At 44.6% G+C, this 16,753-nt stretch overlaps 1 protein-coding gene across 1 annotated transcript in view; it reads right to left on the reverse strand.

Annotated features, from left to right (window-relative positions):
- GABBR2 (gamma-aminobutyric acid type B receptor subunit 2) overlaps positions 1–16,753 on the reverse strand; it is a 371,768-nt gene that overhangs the window by 207,453 nt on the left and 147,562 nt on the right. The window contains exon 3 of the mRNA XM_040238757.1: positions 13,930–14,100. Within this exon, the coding sequence (XP_040094691.1) occupies positions 13,930–14,100 (171 nt within the window). The remainder of the gene's footprint in view (positions 1–13,929; positions 14,101–16,753) is intronic.

Here is a 16,753-nt window from a genome sequence, read left to right on the forward strand (position 1 = left end):
GGAGGCCTGGAGTGCTGCGGTTCATGAGGTTGCAAAGAGTTGGACAGGACTGAGCGACTGAACTGAACTGAGTTCTCTTTGTTGTTGTTGAGGCACTAAGTCATGTCTGACTCTTCTGTGACCCCATGCACTGTAGCTCTGTCCATGAGATTTCCTAGGCAAGAACACTGGAGTGGGTTGCCATTTCCTTCTCCAGTGGATCTTCCCGACCCAGGGACTGAACCCACGTCTCCTGCATTGGCAGACAGGTTTTTTTTTTTTTTTTACCACTGAGCCACCAGGGAAGCCCTATTCTCTTAGTGATTTTCAAATATACAAAACATTATTGTTAACTACAGCTACCATGCTGTATATTACATCCCCAGAACTCATTTATCTTATAATTGGAAGTTTATACCTTTTGGTCACTTTCACCTATTTCCCCTTCCTCACATCCTCATGGTTCCATTTATATGAAAAATCTATTATAGGCAAATCCATAGATACAGACCAGTATTCGGGCTTCCCTAATGGCTCATTTGATAAAGAGTCTGCCTGCAATGCGGGAGACCTGTGTTCAATCTCTTGGTCGGGAAGATTCCCTGGGAAGGAAATAGCGAAATAGCAACCCACTCCAGTATTCTTGCCTGAAGAATTCCATGGACAGAGGAGCCTGATGGGCTACAGTCCATGGGGTCACAAAGAGTCAGACAGGACTGAGTGACTAACACTTTCACTTTTCATAGACAGAAAGTAGATTTGTTGTTGTCAGGGGCTGGAGGGAGGGAGTTACTGCTATAGTAAATGAGTTACTGCTAATGGAAATAAAATTTCTTCTTGAAGGGAGGAAAATGTCCTGTGTATATACGAAAACTATTTACTGGTATAATACAAAATGGTTAAAATGGTGGATTTTATCTTATGTGATATATCCTCACTAATGCTAGACTGGAAGAAACACAAGCTGGCATCAAGATTGCAGGGAGAAATATCAATAACCTCAGATATGCAGATGACACCACCCTTATGGCAGAAACTGAAGAGGAACTAAAAAGCCTCTTGATCAAAGTGAAAGATGAGAGTGAAAAAGTTGGCCTAAAGCTCAATATTCAGAAAACAAAGATCATGGCATCTGGTCCCATCACTTCATGGCAAATAGATGGGGAAACAGTGGAAACAGTGTCAGATTTTATTTTTCTGAGCTCCAAAATCACTGCAGATGGTGATTGCAGCCATGAAATTAAAAGACACTTACTCCTTGGAAGAAAAGTTATGACCAACCTAGATAGTATATTTAAAAGCAGAGACATTACTTTGCCGACTAAGGTCCGTCTAGTCAAGGCTATGGTTTTTCCTGTGGTCATGTATGGATGTGAGAGTTGGACTGTGAAGAAGGCTGAGCGCCGAAGAATTGATGCTTTTGAACTGTGGTGTTGGAGAAGACTCTTGAGAGTCCCTTGGACGCAAGGAGATCCAACCAGTCCATTCTGAAGGAGATCAGCCCTGGGATTTCTTTGGAAGGAATGATGCTAAAGCAGAAACTCCAGTACTTTGGCCACCTCATGCGAAGAGTTGACTCATTGGAAAAGACTCTGATGCTGGGAGAGATTGGGGGCAGGAGGAGAAGGGGACGACGGAGGATGAGATGGCTGGATGGCATCACTGACTCGATGGACGTGAGTCTGAGTGAACTCCGGGAGACGGTGATGGACAGGGAGGCCTGGTGTGCTGCGATTCATGGGGTCGCAAAGAGTCAGACATGACTGAGCGACTGAACTGAACTGAATGTCTTGTAAGGGCCAGAACCCCCCCACAACTCTCCTCCCCCTAAAAACTGCTCCATTTCCCCCTCACTCATTCTGTGAGGGGCTTCCCAGGAGGCACTAGCGGTACAGAACCCACCGGACAATGCAGGTAAGACGTAAGAGACCCGGGTTCAAGCCCTGGGTCAGGAAGCTCCCCTGGGAAGGAAATGGCACCCCACTCCAGTATTCTTGCCTGGAGAATCCCAGGGACAGAGGAGCCTGGTGGGCTACAGTCCATAGGGTCGCAAAGAGTCGGACATGACTGAAGCAACTTGGCAGCAGCAACATGTTATGTGAATTGCTTCTCAATAAAAATAAAACCCCAAATACTCTCTAGTAGCTTCTCAACTGACTCAAAATAAAAGCCGAAGTCCTCACTAATGTCTTGTAAGGGCCAGAAGCCCCCCAACTCCCCTTCCCTCTAAAAACTGCTCCACCGTCCCCTCACTCATTCTGTTCCAGCCATAATAGCCTTCATGATGTGCTTCCAGAACCATCAGATTCACTCCCATATCAGGACCTTCGCACATGCTGTTCTGTCAGTCTGGAAGCCTGTTCTCCCAGACATCCTATGACCTGCCCCTCACTGCCTGCACGTATTTACTCAAACACCACCTTATCTTTGAAGCTGTCCTTGACCTCACCCCACCTCCCATGGCATATTCTATTCCTCTTACCCTAGATCAGTCTTCTCCCTAACACTTACCATTATCTGATATACCATATATTTATTGATATATTTATTTGCTTAACCATTTTTTAAAAAATCATGTGTCTCCCCAACTAGAATGCAAGTTCCTTGAGGGGAGGGATATTGCTTCATCCACCCATGTGCCCACAGTGCCTAAAACGATGCTCGATGTGTGCTGGGTACTCAATAAAGAGGCGTTAAATGAATGACACATTAGAGAATGAACACGAGGAAACTTATGACTGCAATCTGCCACACTAATAGAGCAAAGAAAAAAACCATGTAAGTTTTTATACAGATTCTAAAAATACATCTGATTTTTTCAGCATGCATATCTTGGCTTAAACACTGAATAAATAAAAATAGAGCATCCCTTAAAATGATGAGGAATATCTGTTCTTCTAACAGACATCATAACTTACAAACAGCATTCTCACTGCAGTCAAGAACGAGACAAGAATATTCACTATTATCACCATTTTAAATGTAACACTAGAATATTTAGTGAATAAAGCAAAGAAAGTAACAATAATAATAGCCATAATATATTGGGTGCTCTTTTGGGCACTGTTCTAAGACCTAAGTACTCTATACACATTAATTTATTTTAATATTCACAATATCTGAGGTAATATAAGTACATTCCCATTATCAGGAACATGGAAAAGTTACATGATGTGTCCAAGGTCACAAAGTTGATAAGTGGCTGAGTCAGAATTGGAATCCAGGAAGTTTCTCTGTTCTAACCATTATACACTGCCTCCTCAATGAAAAATTATGAAGATGAAAATAGTGTAACCTTGGAAAACAGAAAGCAAATTTTCTCTTGCTCCAGATAGTATTGTTGTCTATCTAAAAACTCGCACAAATTAAGAGAGGAAAAACTACCAGAAGTAATAAAAATTCAATACAGGCACTCAAAAGATGTAAATACATGATCAACAGCTTTCCTATATTCTAGCAAGAACCATTTTTTAAAATGTCAAGAAAATTAGATCTCATTCCCAAAAGCAATAATAAATATAGAATACTTGAAAATAAACCTAACATAAAATGAAAAATATCTATATGAAGAAAATGACAAAGCTTTACTGAGGACCTAAAACGGTTTGAGTGGAATGGTTATTCATGAATAGATAAACTCAGTATTATAAAGATGTCAAATGTCTCCTAAATTAATTCTGAATTTACTGAAATTCAAATAAACACACCAATGGCATTTTTAGACTCTTACAAAAATTAATGGGTAAAAATAGAGACAATGTGAAAAAGAAGGCAAGACTACACATAAAATTATATCAAAGACAGAATATTCAAAACACTGGGATGCCAATTCCAGAATAGATAGTTAGATCAAGGGAACAAAATTTTAAAAATGCATAAACAGTCTAAAGGTGCATTGTTTAATAGGTGGCCATTAGCCACATGTGGTTCCTCTGCATTTGAAATGGCTAGTGATACATGTTCAAATGATAATGTTTGGGGTATACAGCATTGAATAAAATGTATTATTAAAATTAATTTTTCAGATTTCTTTTTTCTTTTTAAAATGTGGCTACTAGAAAATTTTATTTTCTTGGGCTCCAAAATCATTGTGGACAGTGGCTGAAGCCATGAAATTAAAAGACACATGCTCCCTGGAAGGAAAACTATGACAAATCAAGACAGCATATTAAAAAGCAGAGACATTATTTTGCCAAAAAAGCCCTGTATAGTCAAAGCTATGGTTTTTCCAGTAATCATGTACGAATGTGAGAGTTGGTCCTTAAAGAAGGCTGAGCACCGAAGAAATGATGCTTTTAAATTGTGGTGCTGGAGAAGACTTGAGAGTCCCTTGGACTGCAAGGAGATCAAACCAGTCAAACCTAAAGTAAGTCAACCCTGAGTATCCACTTGAAGGACTAATACTGAAGCTGAAACTCTAATTACTTCAGCCATCTGATGTGAAGAGCTGACTCACTAGAAAAGATCCTGATGCTGGGAAAGACTGAAGGCAAAAGGAGAAGGGGGCAGCAGAGGATGAGATGGTTAGATAGTAATAGCATCACCAGCTCAATGGACATGAATTTGAGCAAACTCCAGGAGACAGTGGAGGACAAAGGAGCCTGGCGTGCTGTAGTCCATGGGGTTGCAAAGAGTCAGACATGACTTAGTGACTGAACAACAACTAGAAAAGTTAAAATCACATATGTGGCTTATATTTATATTATGTAGAACTGGAAATTATATGCAAAAAGCAGTATGTTATTTTCTAAAGATAATATTTAGCATAGGCATTTTAAATGGTTCAGGAAAAGATGGATTCATTAAATGCTGGAGAATTACTGAATGACTTTGGGGGCAGAAAAAAGAAAGGTTTGATCTCAGGCCACATGCTGAAATTCTGGGCCAATTAGAAGAAAAGAAGAAAATGAAGGTGAATTTATGGAAATTTGGGGGGTGGAAAGAGCAAGACAAACTAAACTTAAAAGTGAGGAAAAACAGTCTTCTTAAACTTGACTATATTAAATATTAAAATTTTTAATATTATCAAATAACATAAAAAAACAAAATTGAATGTCACTTGAAACATGATGGGATACTTGTAACAACTGTGACAAACAGTTGATATCCTTACTTTATAAAGAACACTTATAAATCAGTAAGAAAGACTCCAACAGGAATATGTGCCAATAACATTAACAGCCAATTTACAAAAGGAGAAACAGAAATGAGAACGATTCCTAGTAAAAAACAAATTCCGTCTCTAGTAGTAATCAAAGAAATGCAAATTAAAATAGCAATTGCCAAGGATCAAAAAAGAATAATATACAATGTTGGCAATGAGCACTCTCATATACTGCTCTGAAACTAAATTGGTATGATCTTTCTGGAGGACAATTTGGCAACATGTACAAAAGGTTGTAAAATGTGCACACATTATTTCTAGGAATTTATCCTTGAAAAGTAGCCAGAGATGTTCACACAAAAATACAAGTATGGATTTACTGCATTGTTGTTTGTAATCAGGAAAAATTGGCAAGTATCTATCTCCACGTTTAGTAATGGGAGCTTCCTTGAGTAATTATGGTATATCCATAGGGTAGAATTTTTTTCACCAGCTATCAGGAAAAAAAAATTAAAAATCAGCAACAGAGAACACTTCCTGTACCATCCGAGATTCCTCAAAATGTCAAAGATTTTTAAAAAATCTCTAAATGTTCTGGAAAATGACTAAGAAGACCACCAATGGATAGACTATTTGCAGAACCATATTGGGAGACAGGAAGGGAACAGATCAAAGGATAAAGAAGACTGGAGAAGAGCAGCCCCAAACACATCAGGCTGTGGCAAAGACGAGGAGATTTCATGGGGTCGCCAGGCCCAGAGCTGCCAGGCCATTACGAGTCACAGTGGTGGAGAATATCTGCTGGCTGGGAAAAATGTTCCCACCGGGTTGCAAGATTATGGAAGCCGTTTCTATAGTCAGAGCATGTATTTGTTAATTCGAGTTCACTCATGTGTATAGAAAAAAATGTTAAGGACATATGCCTATAGATGTTAACACTGACCTTTCTGTGGGTACTTATGGCCAATTTTTTTTTTTTTTACTTTGTTTTACTTTACAATACTGTATTGGTTTTGCCATACATTGACATGAATCCACCACGGGTGTACTTGAGTTCCCAATCCTGAACCCCCCCCTCCCACCTCCCACCCCATATCATCTCTCTGGATCATCCCCATGCACCAGCCCCAAGCATCCTGTATCCTGTATCGAACATAGACTGGCGATTCGTTTCTTACATGATAGTGTAGGCCAATTTTTACTTTTCCTTTTTTGTTCTGTGTTTTCCAAGTTTTCTGTGTTGAGTACATATCAATATCATGGTTAGAAAACATCACATGAGTATTTTAAAACAAGCAAAAACTAATAACAGAACTTGAAGGTTTTATGTAAGAAAGTGACTACAGTCTTCTTATTTTTCTTTTGAGTCCCTGCAGTAACCTTCTGGCTGGTTTCCCAGACTCTATCTGCTTGCCCCAATCAGCTCTCAAGATTGCTAACCGTCTCTCACCCCTGATCTGAAACCTTCCGTGGCTCCCAGCTCCTACTGCTACAGGTGAAGTCCAAACATGGAGGCATGTGGGGCCTTCACCATCCTTTCGCTCAGCCCATTCTCCCCTTCTTGCCCTACATACTGAACTGTCCAGCCCTAACTACCTTCTATTTCCCGAAGGTTCCCTACACCTTCCAACTCCACTCCTTCACTCACATACCCTGGCACTACCGAAGCCAGGCAGATGGGCCTTGGAGGTGGGGGAATGACAGCCAGAATTACCAGAAAGCTCTGGGGACCCACACATGACAAGACGCACCGCCTTGTTAGCCAAGCGCAGCCAAGGCTGTGACAAATTCCCCTGGGACACTTGGTAGGAGCAGGTGTGGTGGGATGGCACTGAGACTTGGGGTCTGGGAAGTTCATAAGACATACACGCAGAATCTCATGGCAAAACCCCAGGGGCCTGTGAGGAGCCCTGCTTGAGACATGGATTGCTTGTTCTGGACACCTACCTCCTTGCTCCTGAGGTGGGTATTGGGTGGGATGGATGGGGGTACTGGCCCAGGCCCATGTCTCCTCTCCAGAAGGAGAGGCAAAAACCTGGGTTCACACCTACACCTGCCCCTGCTTGGTGAAGCCTTGGCAAAGTGACTTCATCCCTCCTGAGTGAGTCTGTTCTACCAAATAGAGACGGACCATGCTGGGCGACTAAACGTCATCATCTGCATATGGTAGGTACCCTGCAAATGGCAGTAGATGATGTCATAACTATTAAATACATTTTCATATCCAGCGGTTCTGGAGCAGCAGCTGCTTCATGGGGCTGCAGTCATGCTCTGGGAACCTGGCCCAGGGACTGTGCAGGACCCCCTAGGAAGTATCCCTGTTCAGGGCTGTGAAGTGGATGGCCAGGATTCGCCCTCCCTCCCCCTCTGGAGACCTCCAGGAACTCCTCTGGGCCCTCACTCATGTGTTCCAGGGTCCACACTGCCTGGGTGGAGATATAGTTATCTAATATCACAGTGCTGGTGAGCAGTGAGTGTGGCACTCACCCTGGCCCCCCAGGCATCCTCTCTGACCAGGGTCCAGGGCAGCTCCTTTCTTCTAAGAGCTGGGGTGTGTGAGATGGGAGGGTGCTTGGCTTTGAAGACCTGCTGGGGAGCATCAGGAGGAAGCATCTGCCATCTCCTCCCTGGTCTAGAGAGGAGAAGGGAGGGTGTGGGCCATCCTTCCAAGGGTGGAGCTCCAAGCCCAAACAAGCCATTCCCCTCAGAGGCCTGCCTTTTAGGCTCAGCCACTGCAGCCACCTCTGGACAGGATAATATCCTAAAAGCATGAGCAAGTTCTTCAAATAGAAGTTGGGGCATAGAGTAGAACCACCAGGGTCAGAATCTGATCTGTCAGGAATCCCCTCCGGCCTCCTAATAACAGCAGATCTGCAGGTCTGTGGGTGACCCTGCAACCTAGAGGAACGCCGAGGACAAAGATCAGAGCTGGGTCTGGCTCTACTTTCTGATAAAGTGGGCCTCAAAGCACAGTGGCCTCAGTTGAAAGCTTCTCATTCTTCTAATACCGGGATTCTCCAACTCCAGGGTGCTGAGCCCCACCCCCAAGTGTCTGATTCAGGGGGCCTGGGGTGGAATCCTCAGATTTGCTGGGAACAAGTTCCCATTGCCAATGCTGCTGGTCAAGGGCCGCACCGCAAGAACTGCTTTAGGGGATGGGATGACGTGATCCTGGTACAAGCGGATACTGAAGTGATGACAACTCAGAACAAACATCCCAGAGAGCCAAAAACACCACTCAGACACAAACTATAGTGAGCTCATTCCCAATGCCCAACTCTGACACCACCCAGAAGAACCACAGAGCAGGTCCCAGGTCACTGCTGCTTCCAGTGGCTGGCCCAGAATCTTCCACTGAGATCTCTAGAAGAATCCTCCACCAACAAACAATGCCACATCCAAACAAAACTCAGTTAACAGATGTCAGAATGACCTGAGCTGAGCTCTGTGGCAATGTGGCTTCCCAACTTTGTGGGCGCCTCCCCTCTCCCCGATGGCCCCTGTGACTCACAACAGGGACTGACACTTCCCTATAGCCCCCTCACCCCCATCTCACCATCCTAGTTGCAAGCAGACTCCGGACCCCAAGAAAGAAACCACTGCCTTGGCCTCTAAGAATCTGGCCTAGTGGACAGAGATTGATTTACTGAAATCCTTACTGAACACATACGCGCCAGGGTTAGGGGACAGAAAGGCTCTTGTCCACAGGGGCCCTCCAGTCCAGGAGCAGTGGGTGACTGACAAGGAAGCAGGAGGGGTATTTCTCTGCCCTGTGCACAGCTGGCACAGAGAGAAGCAGGAGGGGAGGGGAGCACAGAGACGCACACATGACCCAGTCTGGGGAGGAAAGCTGAGCCAGGTATGGGAGAGGACAGTCTGCAGAGAGAAGCCAGCACAGAGGTGAGGTTGGACCAAAGTGGGGAGTGCCGGAGGTGAGACAGAGAAGGAGGCCTCAGGGTATGTAAGGGTTTCTGCAGCCACCCCAAGGAGCTCATGCCTGCTCGGAGCAGCAGGGAAGGCTGACGATTCTACTAAGGTTGGCTCCTAGACGAGAAACAAGCACAGGGTTCCCCCACCCTCCACTGTGAGCATGTCCTCCGAGCCATATAAGTGGCAACTTTAGAGAAGACAACCAGAGACCCCTTTGGTTGGGGCAGATGGTGACTTGGCAAGCAAGGAAGGGCTCCAAGGGCCATGGAGGGCTGAAAGGGCAGGTGCTTTGAAGAGGAAGCTCTGCAGATGGTGCCCTTTTGGTCTTGGACAGATCAAGGGCTTAGGTGGGTCCCAGCTCTTGAGGGAGGCTCTGGTATGGAAAGGTCAGCCTCGGAAGCGCCGAGATCACTAAGCCAGCGACTGGGCAAGGAGTCTTCGAGCCTGCCTGGAGGGAGCAGAGGAGAGAGGAGTGCTGCTAGTGGCAGGCACTAGACCCCACCGTATGTCTGGGCTGCTGAACGGCGGCCAGCCATGGGTTAAGGAACCAGATTCTAGATGACAATAAAAATAACTGCCACCTCTTGCATGGTGCTTATTATGAGTCAGGCACGCCTCTTAGCACTTTAACTTTCAGAACACATGTAATCCTCAAGCATCCTAAGAGTTAGTTACCATTATTATCCCCATTTTTTAAGAGGAAGAAATTAAGGCGCATAGAAACTCAGTAATTCTCATGGTCACACCCCTGGGAGTGGCAGGATCAGGGGCAATGACCCTGAACCTTCACCACAAATTCCTTGAGCTAGGAGAGCTCTTAGAGGTCAGTCGACCCAACTCCCTTATCTTACAGAGGGGAAACTGAGGCCAAGAGAGACTGAGTGTTCTGTTCAATGGTACTAAGCTGGTTAGTTTAGCATCATGGGATCAGGAATCCAAAGAATAACTTAGTGAAGATGGTTTGGTAGACCACAGGACCAGGAGCTGGGAGAACAGGCTCAAATAACCCTCTGGCTATCTGCTGGTCCTCAGCCACCCCTGCTCACTACCTTCATCTCCACCTCATCCCTGCCTCTATCCTATGCCTTCAGTGTACACATAGACACCACTCAGCACCTTGGTCTCTCATTTCCTTGCCCCTAATCCTAGTGACCTCTACCTCCACTCAGCTTTAGCTATTCATCACCACGGCTTGCCACCCCCCTCCAATCCCTACATCCCTCCCCCAGCTCTGCCACAGTCTCCTATTCTTCTAGCTCCTTCATCTCTACACTCTCAAGCTTTTCAGAGACTTCCAGAGCTACACTTTCTTCAAGCCCACAGGCCACTGCCTGTCCACTGCTCTCCATCCCGGGGCCCATGGACCACCCTCTCAGCAGTACTCTCTTTATCACCACTTTTACCTTTGTCTTCCACCTGGTGATTCTGATGAGCAATCAGAGCTGAGAAATCGAAGAAGGAGGCCTGACACTTACTGACCTTAAAGCAATGTCCACTCCTCCCTGGCCTTCCATGCCCCAGGTTCTGTGCCTTCATGGATGCTGGCACATGGTAGGCCACATCCGTATTTTTTGAGTGAATGGATATGCATTCCTAGGGCTTGTCCCAAGTACCAGTGGAGGAGAGAATGTTCATTTAATGAACTCCAACTATGCAGTTTTTCATTTATGTTTTTTCATCTAACCCTCTCATCTCCTAGTGCCTGTGAGGTGGGGATAAATATCTCTACACAAGGGAAACTGGATCTCACTGAGGTATAGTGAATTGCCTGGGGCCGCAAAGCTTTTGCTTGGTAGATCTGGGCTTAGAGATCTTCTGGTACCAAGTCTTTCCTTCTTTCCTCTCTTATAAGTCTTTGACCCAGAGAGGGTAGAGCTGAAGCAAGTGCCATCTTTCTGGCCACTGGTTCCCCATGGACCCCTGATTGTCCTGGCAGCAGCTTTAGATCTGGTATACCCGAGCCAACAAAGTGAAGTGAACTGCCTGGGGTCATACAGCCATTGCTTGGTAAAGTGGGGCCCAGAGATTGGCATATCTGATCCAAGGCCTGAGCAGCTCTGGGTTACTGCACACTAGCTTTGAATCTCATGGATGGGGGCTCCAAGGAGCAGCTGGTTCCAAGGTAGGATAACCCTCAGCCCTCTACCCCTTTCAGAAGATTAAGGTTTTAATTAAGGTTTCCCCCCATTTCCCTCTAACTTCAGGATTGCTTTCATTTGACATTCCTTCCAGTGCACCAGCCTGGAACAGAACTGCTTGATGCTGCTGATCGACCAGTTTCATAAAAGGAATCCAGTTTCCTCTGCACTCACGAAAAGCTGTTAGCTCCTGGCGAGTTTCCAGGGCCTGCACTCCAGTGATGCAGCCAGACATCGGGAGAGGGATGCCAAAGCCCTTGGGCACAGAGAGGAGTCAGCTGGGCTGAGAGATTAAAATCGAAAGGGGTTCTTGCCAGCAATACCACCAAGCAACATCCTGTCCTTAGAAAAGAGGCTTCCCACTGAGATGCCCTGAAACCTGGCTGAAGGCTCTAACACAGCTGTGCAGGGACAGAGATGTGGTACCAAACTGACATTTCCTGACCCCAGTGAGGACAGAGTAATGGAGAAAACACTGACCAACAGTCTGTCAGGCTTCCAGCCTCAGCTGGGCTCTTTACCAGCAAGTGCCCTGGGGCAAGAAGGCACCTGCCCTCTGTGAGCCTCAGTTTCCTCATCTGTAAAATGGGAACCATAACCTCTCCCTAAAGGGCAACTGGCTGTTTGGAAATCTATAAAGCTTGGGGCTGAGCACGTATCCTCTTTAAACCAAAGATTGGGGTTTTTCAAACCTCTCTACACAAAGGTAGTTCTCATGTGACTACAGGTAGTTAGGGATGGGAAGAAGGAGCAATGGGCTGTCTGGACCTGGAGTCTAGATTCTGGGATTCAGTCCTGACTTCTCTGTCAACAATCTTTTATGACTTCAGAGGTGCTTTGAAGCCCTGAACTTTGTTCATTCCTCTCTCTGGGCCTCAGTCTCCCCTTCTGTACAATGAGGAGGTTGGGGAAGGTGTCTCTAAGAGCCCTTCAGGCTACTTCAGCCAAAGACTCCATTGCAAAAAAAGCAGGTCCCTCCAAGTCTCAGCAGAGTCCACGTGGATGGGGCCACAGGACTGGCCCTGCCCACTCTCACCATTAATCTGCTTCATTCCAGAACATTCGTGGCTGCTGTATAAAGGGCAGGCTTCCAGCAACAGCCTCTTCAGTGTTTGGCAGTGAGTCACTCCCACTGGAGGTCAAGTTCTCTTTGTGCCTCTGCCTGGGGACTGGGAAACAGAGGTGGGAAGCTGAGGACCATTCTTGTCAGGGAAAATCTGGCCTTGTTTGGATGACTACAGACTACTTCTGCTTTTCAAGCACCTCTGAAAATATCCCTCTCGGCGCATAAACTGTATAGCTTGCGAAGCTCTTTGAAATTCATGACTCATCTGATTTTGGCAGGAGGTCTACAGGATGAGCTTGGGAAGGGTTATTGTCCCCGTTTTGTAGGGGCGGAAGCTGCAGCTCAGACAAGTGAGGTGACTTGGCCAAGGTCGCCCAGCTAATGCATGGAGTGGCCTCTCCTTCCCAGGGAAAAACGGGGCAAAGCCTCAGAAAGGCAAGTGTACAGCACGTGGAAACCAGGTCTGGCGGTTCCCGGCCCTGCTCTGCTCCACCTCCCCCACCCGACCCCGCCACTGGCAGAAGGGGCGTGTCCTCCCCTGTCCTCTCTGTACTCTCCCAGAGGTCTGCTGCACACTCACCTCACACATTTCCCTGAGGATCTGCTCACAGTTATTTCTCTTTCTTTCTCTTGGGCTCCTAAGCAAACCTGGACTGTATCGTCTTGTGGGGAAGCTCCAAGGACCAAGAGCACACATAGTAGAAGATGGGAAAGTAGGGACTATAAAGAGATGAGGGAAGAAAGTAAGACACCATTCTGCACTCAGCTGAGTGGAGAAAGCTTTTTAAAAGATTTGCTAATATTCACTGTTTGTAAAAAATGTGTGGAAATTTTCAAAGTGGTTGGAGGAATTAGAAATTAGAACAGGCTTTCTGGAGATCAGTTTGTCTGAACGTTTTAAATGTCCCAGTAACTCTACTTCTATAAATCTATCGTGAAGATGCATACCTAGGTGGAAAGGTGTTGGCTGTGATATCAAAAAGCTGTAAACATTCAGTAATTTACCATCTATCCACCTGACAACATCATAGCCCACTAATAAGAATGAAGTCAATGAAGATCTCAAAGATCTGTTGTAAAGTGAAAAATGCAAAATATCTACCTAGTATGAGGACATTAGGTTTAAAAGTACTGAAAAAGGTCTGGGCAGAAGAACATTACACAGAAAGCCGGACTTGACTTGGAAGAGAAAGTGGATTTAGAGGAATTGGGTAAAGCAGCCTTTTTCTTTCTTTCTTTCTTTTTTACTATATGTAATTTAACTTCTCTTTTCCTTGCAACAACAACAGCAAACCTCAGAACACCAAGTATTGATGTATATTTGTAAATCATTAAAACAAACAAAAACTAAAAAAAACCCATCCAATCCACAGTGACTTTGGGAATCTTCATTCCAAGCCAGCTTCTCCCCAAATTCTCCTCACAGGAGAAACATTCTTGGTGGCACCTCGTGATTTTGGATCATCACTAAGGTCTGCAGCAAGAACAACACATCTGCGGGGGCGGTGAGGGAATAAGCCACATGATTTAGCCAAAAGGCACATGGAAGGGAAGGCTCCACTCCTGAGCTGAGCGAGTTGGAGGTCTTCACCAGCCCCACGCACAGTCGAATACCTCAACAGCTCCAAGGCCTCGGAACAGTGCCCGCCCTGATGGAGCTGTCGCGCCCCTTGCCTGGAGGTGGGTGAGGGGCGCCTCCCAGCGGCGTGTACCTCTGAGAAGCGCTGCACATCCTGGGTCAGTGTGCCCACCCGTCTCCACTGGTAGTGCTTCAGCAACTTCAGGATGGCTGGATTCACCGCGTTATCTGATGGGACCGTCCGAAAGAAGTAAGGGTATTTCTTCTTATCTGCTAGAACAGGCGTGGTGGCCGCAAAGGAGAGCTGAAAAACACAAAAGAGACAGCATTTTACTGGGGGTAACTCATAGCTGTGGGCCCAGGATCTTTCCTAAGGGAACAGAGGTCTTTAGTTCTCATTTGAGGTGCAAACACAGGGGCAAAATACTTTTAACCTTCTTACTGCAAAAGTAACATGTTACAATTGAAGAGGCTTTTAAAAATGCAAAATAAGGAGAAAGAACCTTCGTTAATGTTGTCATCTGCCTCCTTCAGATCCTTTCTCCATGCCTGGCAATGAACCAAAAAAAAAGATTCTTGAGATCATTCTATATACACATTTGAACTGTTTGTTTATTCCCTCATTAAACATTGTCTTAAAAGCATTTAACCATCCTGTTAAAACTTCTTGCAAACATTTTATCATGTAAATTTTTAATAGTCCCATAATATTCTAGCATCTGAACATACTGTAATTTACTAAATTGTTTAATTTGGGGACATTTAGACTATTTCTAATTTGTCATTATTATATTATTCTACAAGCACCTTTGTGCTTAGCATTTTTCCCCTATATTTCAGGCTTTTTCCATAGGGTAGAGTCTAGGATGTGAAATTTTTCCCAGAGAAAGAAAGAGCTTTTAAAGACATGGGATGATTTGAGAGAATAACACTGAAACATGTATATTGCCATACGTAAAATATATAACCAGTGCAAGTTCAATTCATGAAGCAGGGCACCCAAAGCCAGTGCTCTGGGACAACCCAGAGGGATAGGGTAGGGAGGGAAGTGGGAGGGGGTTTCAGGATGGGGGGCACACATGTGTACCTGTGGCTGATTCAAGTCGATGTATGGCAAAAAACAGCACAATATTGTAAAGTAATTATCCTTCAATTAAAATAAAGAAATTAATTTAAAAAATAAAGACTTCATACTTATTTCCAAAAAGGATTGTATCAATTTGCACACCCACTAGCCAGGTATAACTACAGAAGATCAATCTTACCACATTCTTGTCAACAGACAGAAATAAAACATCTTTCTATCTAATTTATTAATGCTTTATTAATGAAAAACTGGAATCATATTGCATTTACCTTTTTCTATGTGGCTGATTACTAGTCATAAGTCCTATTTTAGGAATTGCTTTTTCATGTCTCTTATTTGAGTGGTATTCTAATGCTTTCCTTATCAAATTTAATGAAGACTGTTATACGTACAGCATTCAAACTCAAGCTATTACAGGTGCTGCAAACACCCCAGCTTGTTTGCTTTTACATTTCGTGTGTGTATATTCTAATTTACAGTCAGTAGTCAAATCTGTCCATCTTTCCTTTTATTAGTCCTTCTTTTTCTTTTAAGTGCATGTGAGTTGCTAAATTGGATTTTAATTATCTGTCCTACAGGGCCCAGCATAAATGTCACCTCTTCTATAACATTTCTTCTGATCTCTGCTTTCTCTTCCCCTCAGCCTCATCCACAGAAGGTGGTTATCAAATTTTTTGATCTTTGCAGTGTGACGGTAGAAAAATGGTATCTTCTTGTAGTTCTGATTTGCATTTACCTTATTAAGAGTGAGGTTGAGGATCTCTCTGGTGTTGAAGAACAATTTGCAGTATCTTTCTGGAAAGTATTCACATCCTTTGCTTGTTTTCCAATTGGACTTTGAGTCTTTCCCTTACTGGTTAGCAGAAGTGATCTTACTGGTTAGCAGAAGTAAGGAGATTAGCCCTTCGTGATATAAGTTGCTAATTCACCCTCAGTCTGTACCTTTTTTTTTTTTTTATGTTTCTCATGATGTCTTTTGCCGTATAGAGCTGTTTGTGTGTGTGGCTGAATTTCTTAATTTTTTCCGTTCTGTTTTCAGGCTTTATGTCATATTTAGAAAAACCTTTCCCAACCTGAGATTGTACGAGAATTCCTCCATGGTGCCTTCTAGCCTGTCTGTTGTCCTCCCGTCTGTCCTCCCAGGTCATCGCCTGGTGAGGGAGGAGGAAGATTCAGTACCCGCACGTGATGAGCGCTGACCCAGCTGATGGTCAGGCTTTATATGATCCTGTGGCCCCTGACAAATCATTTTGCTTTTCATGTGTCTAGCAAGTATTTAATAAACTCTTGGATAGTTTTTTTGTTGTTGATGGGTACCGGTAGCTCCAGAATTTTGTGACCCCTGCCATGGTTATATCTGTACATCACTTGTTAACGCTACTTGGTTTAGTCTAATCTTCTTCAGGATGCTTCATTTACCAAACTTTGTGCTCAGCATACCTAAATATTGTTTTATTTTTGGCCAGGCTGCACAAATTTCAGGATCTTAGTTCCCTGGCCAGGGTTGAACTCATGCCCTCAGTAGTGAAAGTGGGGAGTCCTAACCACTTGACCACCAGGGAATTCCCAATACTCTTTTTTAAAAGTAGTATTTCCTTCCTTCTTTTGTTTCGTTTAAATCTTTGATCCAGAGAGGGCATGGCTGAAGCAAGATCTCTCTTTGCTGCCACCAGCTTTCTCCCCCAGTGTCTGCTATTCCAGCAGCTCTAGATTCAATATGCTCAGAGACCAACTTCAGCATCTTGGGAAGAAACATCCTGGCACCCCCAGCCCCCAGGTGAAGTTGCTTTGCTGCTCTTCCTGTGACTTGAGGAAGCACTTCTTCCCCCCAACACTTCAGGAGAGCAGGGCAGTGGCAATCTTGTCCCTT

Source organism: Oryx dammah, unplaced genomic scaffold (assembly GCF_014754425.2).
Source record: "Oryx dammah isolate SB20612 unplaced genomic scaffold, SCBI_Odam_1.1 HiC_scaffold_1, whole genome shotgun sequence".
Taxonomy (NCBI): domain Eukaryota; kingdom Metazoa; phylum Chordata; class Mammalia; order Artiodactyla; family Bovidae; genus Oryx; species Oryx dammah.